Genomic DNA, 14279 nt, shown 5'->3' with positions numbered 1-14279 from the left:
GATACACCAGAAGGTTCACCCTTACCAGATTCCTGGTTTCATCCTTCACGGAGAGCCAACTAGTCACATCCCCTAACTGGCTGCTATAGCAAGAAGCCACTGAGTCACAGCTGACCTCCACCATCAGTGGAGGTAGTAAACCCTAACCAGAGCATCCTATCTGGTCTATCATACATCACATTTGTTAGCTACAGGCAAACACTTCTCTGTTCCTGAATCTTACAACCACCTTTCCCAGAGGGCAGCTCTCTCACCCTGATTCAGGTCATCATGCAAAGAACCTGCATTGCTGGGACTGGAGGGGGGAATCTCCGAACCGGGTACATCTCCGTTGGGCGTTAAGGATATGTGGCAATTCCAGCCGGTCTCAAGCCCCATCTTCTCAGCAAACACCTGGGGGAGAGCACACAAGATTTTACAAAGCTGATGTAGGGACTTGGGCTTCGGGGTCTCCATGGCACATGCTGGCCAGGGTGCAGCCGTATGTGGAGACCCATTAGGCGGCTGGGTAGGGTTACTCTTGGATTGTATTAGGAATGGACTCTTCAGTCAGTCAAGGCAGGAGCCATGCAAGTTCAGAAAGGGATATAGCAAAGATGTAGCCTACCTTGCTCTTGAGTTCATCTTCCAAGGAAAAGTAGACAAAACGAATGCAGGCATTGACCAGCCCGTCAATGAGGCGAACGATGTCAAGTCGGGCCTGGTACTGGGATGAGACCATTCCCATGAAGATCTGGCCACTCAGAGCCTGGATACAATCCTCCTTCTCCATCACTTCCCCGATCCCTTCTTTGGGCATGCAAGCAACACACAGTCACATTGAGACACAAACGCCCACACGTGCATGCACACAAGGACACACACATGGACAGAGATAACAAAGAGATACAACCACCCATATGCACAGAAACGTGCAGACACACATGTACAGATGGATGGGGGAAAGACACCCATGTACCAAAACATACATGGTCGCAAAAGGAGTTTCAAACACCCCAACATGCAGCCAAGAACACAGTGCAAAAACACACACATACAGCACGAGAAGGAAGAAAATAAAACAAAGGAAGCTAGTCAATCACAAGAAAGGAGTGGTGAGTGCACAGTACATGTGTTGCATAACGTATACATATGCATTTTAAGTACATCACACTGTGCTTAAACACCACCATGAGTCTGGTGGAAAGGAGAGCTGATCTCAAGTAACTGGATCAAACATGTTCATTCTAGTGACATTGCAGTGGACCGAAAATGATTTTTAAGGCTTTAGACTGACAGGATTCCTTCACCAAATCAGGCTGTGAGTAACGTTGCCTTGATGCAGTATGAAGTAAGGGACCCTGGTATAGTATGAGAAACTGTATAATGAAACACTCGCTATTATGCCTCCGAACACCCATGTGAAGCCAAGTTACCTCATTTTACAAAATGGGGAACTGTAACACAGAGGGGTTAACGCTGCAATTTTCCAAAGGAGCTAAAGGGAATTAGGCACTTCCTGATTCCTTTGAAAAATGCAGCGTAAGTAACGTGCATAAGATTGCACAGATAATAAGCCAGGAACATAACTCAAGAGTCCTGAGTCTTAGTTGCCCGTTCTAATAATTAGAACACTCTCAAGTGTAACTGTCTTGCAAATTTAGGTAACTATACAATAGAAACATACTTGCCAGCAGCATATGTAATTATTTCCCTTTATGGGAAGGCTTAGATCTCAACTTCTAACCACTGCTTTGGAGAGCAAAGTTGCTGCAGCTCTAGACTGATTTAGAACTAGACAACCAGTTCAGCAATACACCCCACAAGAGGAGGAGAGAGACATACCATCAGAGCTCCAGCTATTCCTCCTGCTGCTCTGTTTGATGGGCGTAGTCCCAGGTAGGTCACAGGACGTGAAGATGGCACTCTGTCCAGGGACCTGCACCAGTTCTATGCACTTGCCATTGAGCTGGGAGGACAGGGCACAGTGCATTGGCTTGTAGGCAAAGGCAGAGCAATAGCCGGAGAGACACGCTCGCTGGTAGAAATCCAACACTTTCTTCCTGTGTGGAAGAGACAAGATAATAGCAAAAGCTATCAGAGACATGCTGCCATTCTGATCACCAATATAACTTCTGGGAGTTCGGAGCTGGACGAAATCGGCAATGCAAGTTTCCCGGACCAGTCCCTGCAAGTTTGTTTCTGACATTGATCAGAGGCTCTGAAGAGACCCTTGTATCCTTTGAGCTACAGCCACTAGACTGCAGGAGTTCTCCAACTTTTTTTTCTGGGACCCCCTTTGAAAATATTTCAGGTTGTGGATGACACCCCTCCCCCCCCAAAAAAAAGTGACGACCCCCCCCATGCCATGCCACCCTCACTTCTGCGCTGCTGCTGGGGGCGGTGCTGCCTTCAGAGCACCCAGCTAGCAGCTGCTGCTCTCCAGCCATCCAGCTCTGAAGGGTTCTGGCTGTCAGCCATGCATGGGGCTGACAGCTTGTGACCCCCCCCATAATAACCTCGCAACCCCTTGAGGGGTCCTAACCCCCAGTTTGAGAACCCCTGCACTAGAGGGATACCTGAGCATCTGACAGTCCATCCTGTAAGGAGCAGCGATGCACACAGAGTGGGTGGACGGACAGACAGACTAATGTAGCATGTTTGTGATGGAATCGGAGATGCCTGTGATAATTTACGAATGCTAGATGTGTTGTATAGTTGTGTGATTATTGCCAGGGGGGTTCACTGCATGAGTATGTGGAGTTAATTCACCACCAAGACAGTTTACTGGCAAGTAGGAAGATGGCAATAGCCCAGATAATAACTTATCGGCAAACACTGAGTGGACACCTCCTACTGAATTCACTAAACGGTTTCCCGAGGAAGATCTCAGCCCCTGTCAAGGGTGCAGGGAGATCAGAGGACTCACAAGGGTTTAAAAACACATACCTTTCAAGGGAGAGACAGGGATTCTGAGCAAATGTGAACCCAGACTCCAGAGGTCAAGGGGATCTGGGGTAAGATAGGCCTATCCAGGCCTTCAGCTTATTATGCTGTGCTCCTATTGGTAAGATTAAACAATGTATTGTGTGAAGAAGGCTGCTCTATTTGCCACTGGTCACAGCTCCCGAAGGGAAGAACGGCAGGTAGCTGAACCCAGTTGGACCCGCTGAGTAATCACGGTTGGCACACAGGATGCTGTAGCATCACAGGATTCTACCCAAGTAGGCAAAGGCTCAAGGCCTAGGACCTGGAGGAGGGTGCACTCAGAGAGAAAGGAAATGGGGAGAGGCACTGCTAGCCCAGAACTGTGACAATATTATATAGATTTGCATGGTGCAGAGACACAAAGCCAATGCAAGTTGAACAAAGAGCCACCCCCCCACCACCGCAGTACACCTGTGGTGCAGTTCCAAACAGCTGCATTTAAAAGCACACTGTCAACATGCAGTCACTGGAGTAGCTTGAAATTCCATGTTTGTTTTGAATTTGCAGCAATAAGGTTAGGCTGGGCCAGAACTACTCTTAACACAGACTTTTTAATCAATGCCATGTAAAAGAAATAGTCAAAAAATAACAGATCTTTCCTAACGCTTGAAGATAGCCAGATACAGTAATACAATGTAATGCAGGCCAACAAAACAAATCAGGAACCGATCTGTTGCACTAGAAGGGGTGAGAACTTTAGCAAATAGATGAAGATGCAACAGACACAGTCAAACGACAAGAGGTGACTAAAATAGTGGCATATGTAGCACCAAATCCATCCCTGCAAGATACCACTAATAGCTGGAAGGTACCACTCCTTGTATGCAGATATGGGACTTCCCAGAGATAACCAAACAAAATCCTACTGCCACCATCACTTGACTTGCTTAGAATTCTTGGGAACACTTTACAGTAAGGTTCCATTCATAACCAATTTATAAAGGGTTTATAAATGATGAACAGATGTTTTAATAAATGGTTAGTAAATTGTTAGAGTCCAATGGATCAATAGGCTGCTTATAACTATTTATCCCCTTTTAATGATGTGCTTATAAGCAACTACAGACAATTCCTATTTGTAACATGCTTATAAATAGCTATTTATCATTTATAAATGGCTTATAAAGTTTTGTTACATAAAGCCTTAGTACAAATATAATTCTCTCCAGTAATTAATTTTAAACGAGCAACTGCTGTATGCCAACAAGGTAATGCCACCCACCTGTCAGAACCTGAGAGCGGGTAGATATCAGCACCATCCCAAAAGTCTGTGCAGGCCTCAAGAATGATGTCAGCTGTCCCATGAGAAAGCATCTGCTCAGTGCCTAGAGAAAAAATGGGTAGGTGTCTCATCTGCACATTCCCAGCCAAGGGATCTAATTCCAGCTGCTCATTTGACAATTAATAACTACAGAGTATCCCATACTAAGACAGAATGTTCTAATCTGCCCAATACATCCCCAATGGCCATGTCAAGAGTGTGTCAGCCACTGGACACTTTTCAAGATGAAATGATGCATGTTTGGTTGCTGTTTGTCTGCCTATAAGTTAACTGAGCTAGTGGTAAATTGTGGACCTGACAGCCAGTTCCAGTACCTCTCCCCTTACACTGCAATGATCTTTCTCCTGCAGAAAAGTGAGGACCCAGGCTGCTTCTATATCCAGTACTCCTCCAAATCACAGTATAACCACAAGTAATGGAGACATGAGATGAAACTAAGTAAAGGAAAATGTAAATTGATTAGCAGGGGATAAGCCATTAGACTGGAGCCTATTAGATTGGAGGCAGCATGGATTAGCGGTTAAGGTCACAGGACTGGGACTCAGGAGACCCGAGTTCTATTCACTGGCCTGGCAAGTCACTTCACCTCCCTGTGCCTCAGATAATGATAGTGACCTCCTTTGTAAATCCCTTTGAGATCTACTGATGAATAGCACTAGACAAGAGCTAGGTATTATTATTGTCATCACTATTCCACAAAAGCATTTGGGAGATGAAAAGCCATCGCTTGGGACATTTAAAACTAGGCTGGACAAAAGCTCTAGAAGATGTACTGTAGAGAACAAGCCCCACACTGACCAGGGAAGGAACCAAGATTCCTATATCTCATAATCTTTTAGATCTTTCCATCTTTTCCAATTCTAGGATACTTTAAGGCTGACCAACAACCTATAACTCATCCTGCTGGGCCAGGATGCTCCAAGGTGTATCAAATCATCACGTGAGTGTCACTTATCTGGTGCAAAACCAGAGCCTGGTAGGTAGGTAGGTCAGAAGTCAAGGATGGAGGGGCTGCCTTCCCTCCACAGTTCCTATCTCTCATTATCTTGTACTGAAACATTAATATTACGTGCACCTAGCATTCACTGTCAAGGTTAATTTGATTCCCTCCTCCAGCTGCTCTGTGACTCTGCCCCCAATGGCTTCAAAGCTGATCTAATGAAAAAAAAGCACTGCCAAAAAAGTGAGTCCAAAGACTTCTTACAGGCTCTGTTGCTGAGTGCAGACACTCATGCTAGCCGATAAAGTCAAGAGCCAAGAATATCTGTTCACATAAGTTAGGCGGGGACCTTCACAAAGACTGGAGGATTTTCCAAAACATACCAGCTCTCTGCTTTGTACTAAAAATAGACACCACATACCAAGTTTATCAGCATAACAAACATCTGAAAGCAAAAGGAGCAGCATGTGAAAGAGGAGGTCTGTTAGAGGAACACAATGGAGAGCTTGTGTGAGGTTTGGGTTAATTTTACTTTAAAAACCTTAAATCCTCCCCATCTTGGATGTGAAAGAAGGGGCAGGAGATGCTGGCTGATCTCTGCAAAGTCCATACCTCATATATAGAGTAGGAACTGGTGGGTGAATACACACATGCACACTAGCAGCTTCATTTCTACTTTCCATCCCACACAGTTGCTATTTGGCATCAACAGCACCCAGAACAGCCCACCCCACTGTCACTCTGTAGAAGTTAATGCCAGTGACAGTGCGTGTACCTCTCCAATCCACCCTAGGGTGCCATTGATTCAAATGTCACTGATGGCATGGTGATCTAAACCTCCCCTCAACTGGGATTAGTAAACCACAGGGTTCATATCAAAGATGGGATTCTGCTAAAACAGGAGCCATTGTTCACTCTGGCTTTTGCCCTCTACTTTTTAATACAAAGTATCTACACCTAAGCCACAAACCAACATCCATGTGACACTCATAGCCTATGCCTTACATGCCTACTCCAGGGACCAGAAAAAGAACGGACAAAGATGTACTGATCAGATGCTTCATGACACAAGGAAACAACTAAAAATCCCCTAGACTGTAATTCTAGGTAAATTAACAAACTGACCTGGGAATATGACTCTTAGCTAACGAGCGGTGGGATCCTTTAGAAACGGCTAAGGATAGGGATTAAACTAAACATGGGGACTGTTCACTATTTACATGCACGGCCTGGCAAATTACGCTGATTTACAAAGCATGAGACTCCTCACTAGGCTCCTGGCAGTAAGATGGGTAAAATCCCTGCTCCCACCTGGGGGCATTCGGGGCGTGGGAGGAGGTGCTGCTGGTGGCTGGCTGTTGTCAATACTGAATCAAGCTGTTTTCATTTAGGAATAGAGATAGAGGCTAACTGAGTGGTAGTGGGTCTGCTTGAGTGAGTCAGACCATTCTTTGGATTGGGTATGGGGTCATGTTAAAACTCCTCCTAAACTGAAGAGCCCAACAGTAACCCCAGCCTCCAGCACTGGTGCAGTAAACAAAATAAGACTATGAAAAATTAAGAGTTTACCTGCATCAAGGGAGGATGGAGGTAGTCTAGAGTACTAGGTCATTTCACTTCGCCGGGTCACCACTTCACCTCATCCTCATTCACCTCCAGTTACTATGGATTTGGGGTGAACAATGTCAGATTAACAGGGGCATATTTCACTAGATGAGACGAGGAAACCTAGAGATGGGCGATGTACTATTTCTGCCAAGGGTATGGAATTTTCTCTCTCTCCACCTTTGATTTCCTTACTGAGGTCTCATTACAGTGTATGGATTCAAAGGTTCATTCCAAAAGGGGCTATTATGATCTCGCCTGACCCCCTGCATAACACAAGCTCATCACTTCTGGCTGAGCTAGAGCATAATTTTAGAAAGCCATGCAACTGACAACCTGGACTTAAAGGCTTCAAGCAATGAATAATCCACCACCATCCTTAGGCAAATAATTCCAATGGTTAATTACCATCACTATTAAAGTTCCTCTTACAGTTCATTTCTAGACAGCATTATTAAGGTCACACCCACACAGGTCTGAACCCTCTAGGAAAGTTTTTTTTTAAATTAGAAGATGAAGTTAGAATGAGGCAAGGTTAAAGGTGGTTCCCTATAACCAGTATCCAGCAGTCAAATCTGAACACCACACTTCAAAGCCTTTGCAGCAACTGGAACAGATATAAAAAAATTCCTTCCTGCTCAAGGTGTGAGTTTAACTGCTGGTCAGAAGGATATGGTTTACTCCCAGGGACTTTCAACTCTATGCAATATTGATTTCACTGGGACAACAAAGTCTGTGCATAGCCAAATAAGAAACTCTTCTTATTCTGCTTGTCTGGGACACGGACACACAAAAGAACATTAATACATTGGATATAACATTAGCCAGAATCAATTACAAAGGTTATTCACAATCCTCATGCTTCTGGGCAAGAGCTGGTCACATGCTGGGGTCAGGAAGAAATTCCTCCCAGCATGCTATAGCACTATACAGTGAGGTGTGTTACAAATACATTTACAGTTTCCTCTTTAGCAGCTGGTATTGGCTGCAGGCAGAGACAGAATATCAGTCTAAAGGGAGCCTGGGCCTGGTTCTACTCTGGCAATTCCTAGGTTGTTTTTGAGACTTGCAAAAGACTCCATTTCTCCTCTCCCACCAAATGCAACACCCACACCTGAGAAAAGGGATGAAGCCACGAAGCCTTACTGGTGGTGGTGTCCTTAACAAAAAGGCTGATCATGTGACTCAAAGGTGGTCTCCTCTTGGTGATGGAAGAGAGTTTTCCCAGTACTGTCTCCTTCACCATCTCGTCCGTTGGCAGGCGGTAGAGGGTCAAGTGGTTTTCCTGCTTGAAAAGCTCTTTAGCACCAGGTGTGAAACCTGAATCATAAACATAAAGGGGAAAAGAATTAGACACAACCCAAAACAAAATGGAGATCTCACTTTGCTGCTCCACCCTCCCCTCTGGCTGCTGTCATTCTGATACCTTCCCAGCAGCAGAAAGACTGAGCCAGAAGCAGCATCCCCCAGAAACCAAGCCAGTGCCATTTTGTAGCCCCAGTACATGCCAACAGCCAGGCAACAGAGGTTAGGCTTACCTAGCTGACTTGCCTCCATTCTCACTATGCATGTACACTAAAACACTCTGAGATCGACTGATGAAATGCACTATATAAAAGAGCTAAATTATATTATTAGCGGAATCTTTAGCACTCCTGATTTATTTAAGAAAAGCAGAGCAATCCAGAAGAACAAGCATGAGACAAGAGGTCAGAAACTCTCAAATGCTACTCCTGGCTCTGCCCCTGATTCCTTGTGTGACATTGGACAAGTCACTTAACATCCCTGTGCCTCACTGTAAAATAGGGACATTGATGCTTATCTGCCTCACAAGGTTGGGATGCGGATTATGAAGTACTGAAGGCGTGAAGTGCTACATATTATGTGTGTCTAACCCCTGCCAGTTTCTCTGTAATACACATAAGCCTGAACAGTAGCACTGACAAAAATATCAGAGGAGAGATTCCTCCTTTCTTATTGCTCATCATTTATCCACTGTGGGATAAAAAGCTACTGTGTCAGCACTGCTGCTGTCCATAACACTGAAGGATTCTAACTAGAACTTTACAAAATTTGACAAGTGCTGGATGGACAAACCTCTTAGCTATGTACGTCTCTTAATGACCTTAGCACCATGGCTGAATCTCTCAGCTGTGAACTCTCCAATGACACTGGCAACAAGTCTGACGTCAAATCTCCGGGCATTGACATAGTGAGAGAAGACCAGAGTCAGATCTGCTCTCCAGCTTCCCAGCTAACAAAGGAGTACTATTCTGGTGCTCCTCCAGTGTTTCGCTGGCTCAGTAAGACTACCATGAAAGCTTGCACCCATTTCTCAGCCGTCTCCTTGTTTGGTTTTTCCTCACCTATTAGTCTGGCAAGCTCACAGAGCCCCCAGGGCACATGGACAGGCAGCACAGCATTGTGGGTCTCCTGGAGGGCAATGTTGCAGAGGTGGTCAGAGAAGCGGCACAGGCGCTCCGTCACACTGGCATTGCAGAGGTTGAGCAGCACATTCAAGCCCAGAGGCTTCAAGGAGGTTAGGTGCATCTGCCAGTTGGAGTCATCAAACTGGATACAAGAAGGGTTCTGCTGGTCCTGGGACAGGCTGAGCATTTCGAGATGGTAGTCACAAACAAAGTCTTCAGCCTCACAGGCTAGTCCCTCACTGTCACCGCCAGCCTGATCAGACATGCAAGAAAAACCTGGTTAATTATAATGAACTACAGTTACTGGAGAGGATCCAATTCCCAATCCAAGCTCAGGACCCCTTAGCAGAAGAGAGAGTCTCAGATACAACACGGAAGATTAACAGGCCATTGCTTCCTGCAGCTTTCTTAGTTCCACAGTCTGAGATTCTCTGGAGGAGTAAAAATAATGTTTTATGATCCAAATTCTAACAGAGGAAAATGAAAGGAATATCTGGTGAGGAAGTGACTGCTGTAAAGGGCATGGGGGTTCTTCCAGGGAGATTACACTACTTTCTAGTAACACATTTAGAAAACACAAATAGTAGGTGCCTGGTCATTCCCCCACTGAAGTCTGTGGGAATTTTATCATTGCCATAAATGGGAGCAGGAACAAATCCAAAAGATAACCAGGGAAAACACTGTAGGATTGATTTGAAGATGGCAGATTGATTTGAAGTTTGAGGGATGGGGATGAAGTCTCCTGAGAGAAGGAGGAGAGTAACATCCCCTAAATGCATAAGACTATATGAGAGTGTCCTCATCAGAGACACTAGCAACAGGTACCTCCTTTAGCTCTGTCCATGAAAGAACCATCCCTTCCCAAGGGAAAGCAGCATTCAGTAAAGAGAATGCTTTTCTTCTCTGGAAAAGGACATGCAACCCATGCTGAAGGATGTGCAAGGGGAATGAAGTGAGATCTTTCCCTGATTGTTTCCCCCTTACAGTTCAGCAACTGAAGCAGGCAACACTAGATAGACACAGACAGACATTTGCCCCGACAGAAAGCACATCTTTATGAGCCCTGCATAAGCACCAAGTCAGTGCCAGTCAGCTGACACGGGCCTGGCATGGGTCTTTTATTGCAGTGTAGACATACCCTTAGGATCACATAATTTGTCAGTGGAAGATGCTCTGCCCAACTCTCCCCTTGCTTACAATGGGGTAATTCAGGAGTAATTCCACTGAAATACATGGAGCTACAGTGATGCCAAACCACGGGGTCACCCAGTTAAATTAATAGGCAGCGGGTTTAAAATAAATATAAGGAAGAACTTCTTCATACAACACACAGTCAACCTGTGGAACTTGCTGCCAGGGGATATTGCAAAGGCAAAAGTATAACTGGGTTCAAAAAAGAATTAGGTAAGTTCATGGAGGATAGGTCCATCAATGGCTATTAGCCAAATGGTCAGGGATGCAAGCCCATGCTCTGGGTGTCCCTACGTTTCTGACTGCTAGAAGCTCGGATTGGATGATGGGATGGATCAGTTGATAAACTGCCCTGTTCTGTTCATTCCCTCTAAAGCATCTGGCACCAGCCACGTTTGGAAGACAGGAGGCTGGGCTAGACGGTTGGACCCAGTATGGCTGTCCTCATGTACCATACTGGTATGTGTGCCAGAGCTCTGACTCAAACCAACAGCTGGTCTATCAGAGAGCTGGCGTTACTGGGATGCTGAAGAGGAGGCTTCTCACAATCTGTTCTCTCCTTTATAGCCACCAATAGCACTAACTAAGGCCTGGTCTACACTACGAAGATAAGCTGACCTATGTTAGGTCAACTTAGACCCACCACATTAATTATTGCAGTGGCTGATGTCCACACTACCCTTCTTGGGTCAGTGGTGTGCGGCCCCACCAGGAGCACTTCCACCCACTTAAGAGGGGCAGCCTGGGGAGCTGAGAGCCCAGTCTCTCAGCTCCGCTGGCTGCCCCACAAGTGCCCGGCAGGCTGCTCCCCCATTCCCAGTCAGGACCTGGGGGAAGCCCTAAATCATCAGACTTTGAAGCTGGCCCCTCTAAATGAGCAGCTCTTACCCTATAGAAAGAGGAGAAATCCAAAGGCGTGGGAGCTAATAGGATTACAGTGCTGGCTGTAACTTGCTGTCCAGAGAGTGTCTCTGCCAAGCATTCCTTACTCTAATGTGATTTTGGCTAGATGAGCATCTTCCCATCCACAAGGCCAGCAAAGGGCACAAAGTACAATGAGATTCAGCTGCACCTTTCCTTACTGAACTCATATAAGTCTGCCAGATCTTGCCATCCTCTAACTTGAAACGGAGGGTGGGCTGGGCTCTTTCTGCACATTACACAGCCTGTCCTACAGCTGACTGAGAGGCTGACTGCATCCGCTTTTGCATACCTTACCTGGGTTGCCGCCTCCTCCTCACCGCCCTCCGTGTCTTTGCTAAAGCTCACATTGGACCCCGACGGATGCTTGTTTCTGCTGTTTGGCTTTCTGTGGAGATGGACGTCAGAAGATTTCGGGGTGTCACTAGACCAGTCGTTTCTCTCCTGTTCATTGGCAACATGGACCATATCCAGCATGGGGCCAGAGAGCAGAGCATCCCTCTCATGGGGCTATGAGAGAGCAAGGAGATGATCAACAATGAGGCACTTATGGGCTGGAATGGGAAATCCCCATTACTGTTTTGCATGATGCCAGACCTGTTCCACCGTGGGATGGATTTGGGTAGTTGAGGGTGGGGCAGCATCTGGCCTCTACTGAAGAGGACTCATGATTCCTTAATCATTCAAGCAATGACACTCTCCTCCCAGAGCAGAACATCTGCTTTTCTACACCACTGCAAATCCTGCCAGATCATAAACTGAATCTAGATGCCTGGCAGGTAACACTAAGACTGCCATCCAAGCCCTGCTGAAAACAAAGCATCACTTTGCTGATGACGCATCCCTCACCTCCTCGTCCATCTCTGGGTGGCAGAAGGAGCGCGTGGACAGCTCATCCGTCAGGTCTTCGTGGCTATCATGAGGGGCTTCCACCTTCCCACTGAAGAACAGAACAGTCTCCGGACTGGGATTTGGCCAGGACAGTATCCCCTGCTTGTCTACGCAGCAAAGTACCTAAACAACACCAAGACATCCCGCAACACCCCCCCCCAAAAAAAAATAAAAAAACACCCAGTGAGTTGATGTCTAAAATATATAGTCACAGAAACAAACAGCACAGGGCTCGGGTGGGTTTTCAGATACAATGGAAGTTGGACAGAAGTCCCTTGTCAAGTAAATCTCCTCTCTTGAGAGAGCACTCTGAAAGCACTCCAAAGTATACTGAGCACAACTTTGCTCCATCTGGATTAATGGTTGCTTAATGCAGGTTTCATTTTAGGACCTATTAAAATTAAGCGTGAAGTCCATGAGCAGGAGGTAAGTATTGTGTCTGTTTTACAGATTGGTACACTAAGGCCCAGGGAGAACAAGAGATTTTTTTTCTAATGTCATTGGCAGAGCCAGGAATAGAACCAAAGAGTATGGCCTGGGCTTACGCTCTGAATGTCATCTCAATTACTGCTTTTACTAGAAGTTTACTGCTAGAAGGATAGGTGCCCATCTGATTTAAAGACAGTTATATTAAGGCTAAAAGCCTGTGCTGCCGCATGGGTGTAATTCATGAAGTATAAAAAAGCAGAAAATGGATGAGATCTTAAAAAGTGCAAGGGAAAAGGTGTTGAATCCCAGCAATAATTGAACCTGGCGATATTCGAAACAAAAAGACCTCTCAGCCATGCATGGAGCAGTTTCCATTGCTTTCCACTGACTCTGCAGACATTCTAGTCTTCCGAGTGAAAATCCTGGAATCTTCTTATATACTGTAGATATCTAGCTTTTATATAGCACTTTGCATCATTAGATCTCAAAAGTACTTTACAATAGAGATTATAAACCCCCTGCAAACCCAGGAGACTAGAAACCCCACAAGACCTTTACTGAGAACAGTGTGAATGGAGCACCTCCGGCCCTGTTTCTTAGGGGATTTTCACAGTGATTGAAGAGAGCAAGGTGTCCAGTTTATGTATCCTTCTAGTGATAACCTAGTGATACTCACGGTGACAGATCCCAGGCTGTGAAGTAAGCTGGAGGTGAAGCTGAGTGTTGGAGACTTGCCTTTTAAAACACACACAAAGTGGCTCCAGATACAACGTATCATTTCCTGTCAGAGAAGCAGACCACATGTGACAATTTGCAGGGGAGAGCCTGGGGGAGGAGGGGTGCAGAAAGTTAACAAACATGCTTACAGGTTCAAGCCAAAGAGACCCTGTGAGACAATCCATTGCCAGGGTTTAAATGGGAGTAGGCTGAGGTTTTCAAGGACAAGGGCACTCCCCCTGCTGAATGCAAACAGCAAGTATGTTCCTTGAACAGGGATTCAGCTGGGGCCATCACAGTCTTTCCAGAAAACACAGATGGGGATTTTGAAGGGGTTCATCTCAGTTAAACTTGGTGCATCCTCTTGGAATCTTTTTTCTAAAAATAAGCTCAGATCCTTGAATGAAAGGGTTTCAATGCCTCACCACACACACCTACTAAACCCATTTCCAGATGGGACAACTGAGGCACTGAGGTGCCGTGACCTGCCTGCGGTAACCTAGGGAGTCAGGCGACTAGGTTCTATCTCCTGCTAGAACCATTACATCCCTGTCCAATTTAACTAAAAATCAAATCTATGAGAAACGGAAGGAAGGTTTGCATGAGGGGAAAATACTACAAACTGAATGTGCTACTGTCACAAACAACCTCAGTCTGCCACAGAAGAATGATCCCAAACAGAGGCTAAATGACAGAAGGCTAACACATATGGGCTCATCTCTGTAAATCTGGCATCCAATCCCAGTCTCAGAGCTGTGTGTTTCTTGTTCCCAGCTGAACTGTGTCTGCATTTTGATGTTGATCTGCAAGCTTTAAATGCATTCCTGGATTGCTATCACCTTGCATCACTTCTCCCATGCTTGAACTCTTCCAGTGCTCAGATATTAGGTTGACAGGGGCCATGTAC

At 45.7% G+C, this 14279-nt stretch overlaps 1 protein-coding gene across 4 annotated transcripts in view; it reads right to left on the bottom strand.

Moving 5' to 3' along the window:
• Positions 1–14279, bottom strand: part of TMEM94 (transmembrane protein 94) — a 79389-nt gene that overhangs the window by 14584 nt on the left and 50526 nt on the right. For 3 of the 4 annotated variants that reach the window (XM_067547542.1, XM_067547541.1, XM_067547544.1), the window contains 9 exons: positions 13332–13436; positions 12185–12349; positions 11633–11845; positions 9161–9476; positions 7941–8114; positions 4190–4292; positions 1825–2042; positions 608–789; positions 255–393 (listed from right to left, as the gene is read on the bottom strand). In XM_067547542.1, the coding sequence (XP_067403643.1) occupies positions 255–393; positions 608–789; positions 1825–2042; positions 4190–4292; positions 7941–8114; positions 9161–9476; positions 11633–11845; positions 12185–12349; positions 13332–13436 (1615 nt within the window). The remainder of the gene's footprint in view (positions 1–254; positions 394–607; positions 790–1824; positions 2043–4189; positions 4293–7940; positions 8115–9160; positions 9477–11632; positions 11846–12184; positions 12350–13331; positions 13437–14279) is intronic. The other variant, XM_067547543.1, reaches the window with a different exon arrangement.

This window comes from Emydura macquarii, unplaced genomic scaffold (assembly GCF_026122565.2).
Source record: "Emydura macquarii macquarii isolate MOO-44397 ecotype Brisbane River unplaced genomic scaffold, CSIRO-AGI_Emac_v2 contig_1230, whole genome shotgun sequence".
In the NCBI taxonomy this organism is placed as follows: domain Eukaryota; kingdom Metazoa; phylum Chordata; order Testudines; family Chelidae; genus Emydura; species Emydura macquarii.
Note: the sequence above shows the minus strand (reverse complement) of the source record. Positions and strands in the feature narration are given on the sequence as shown.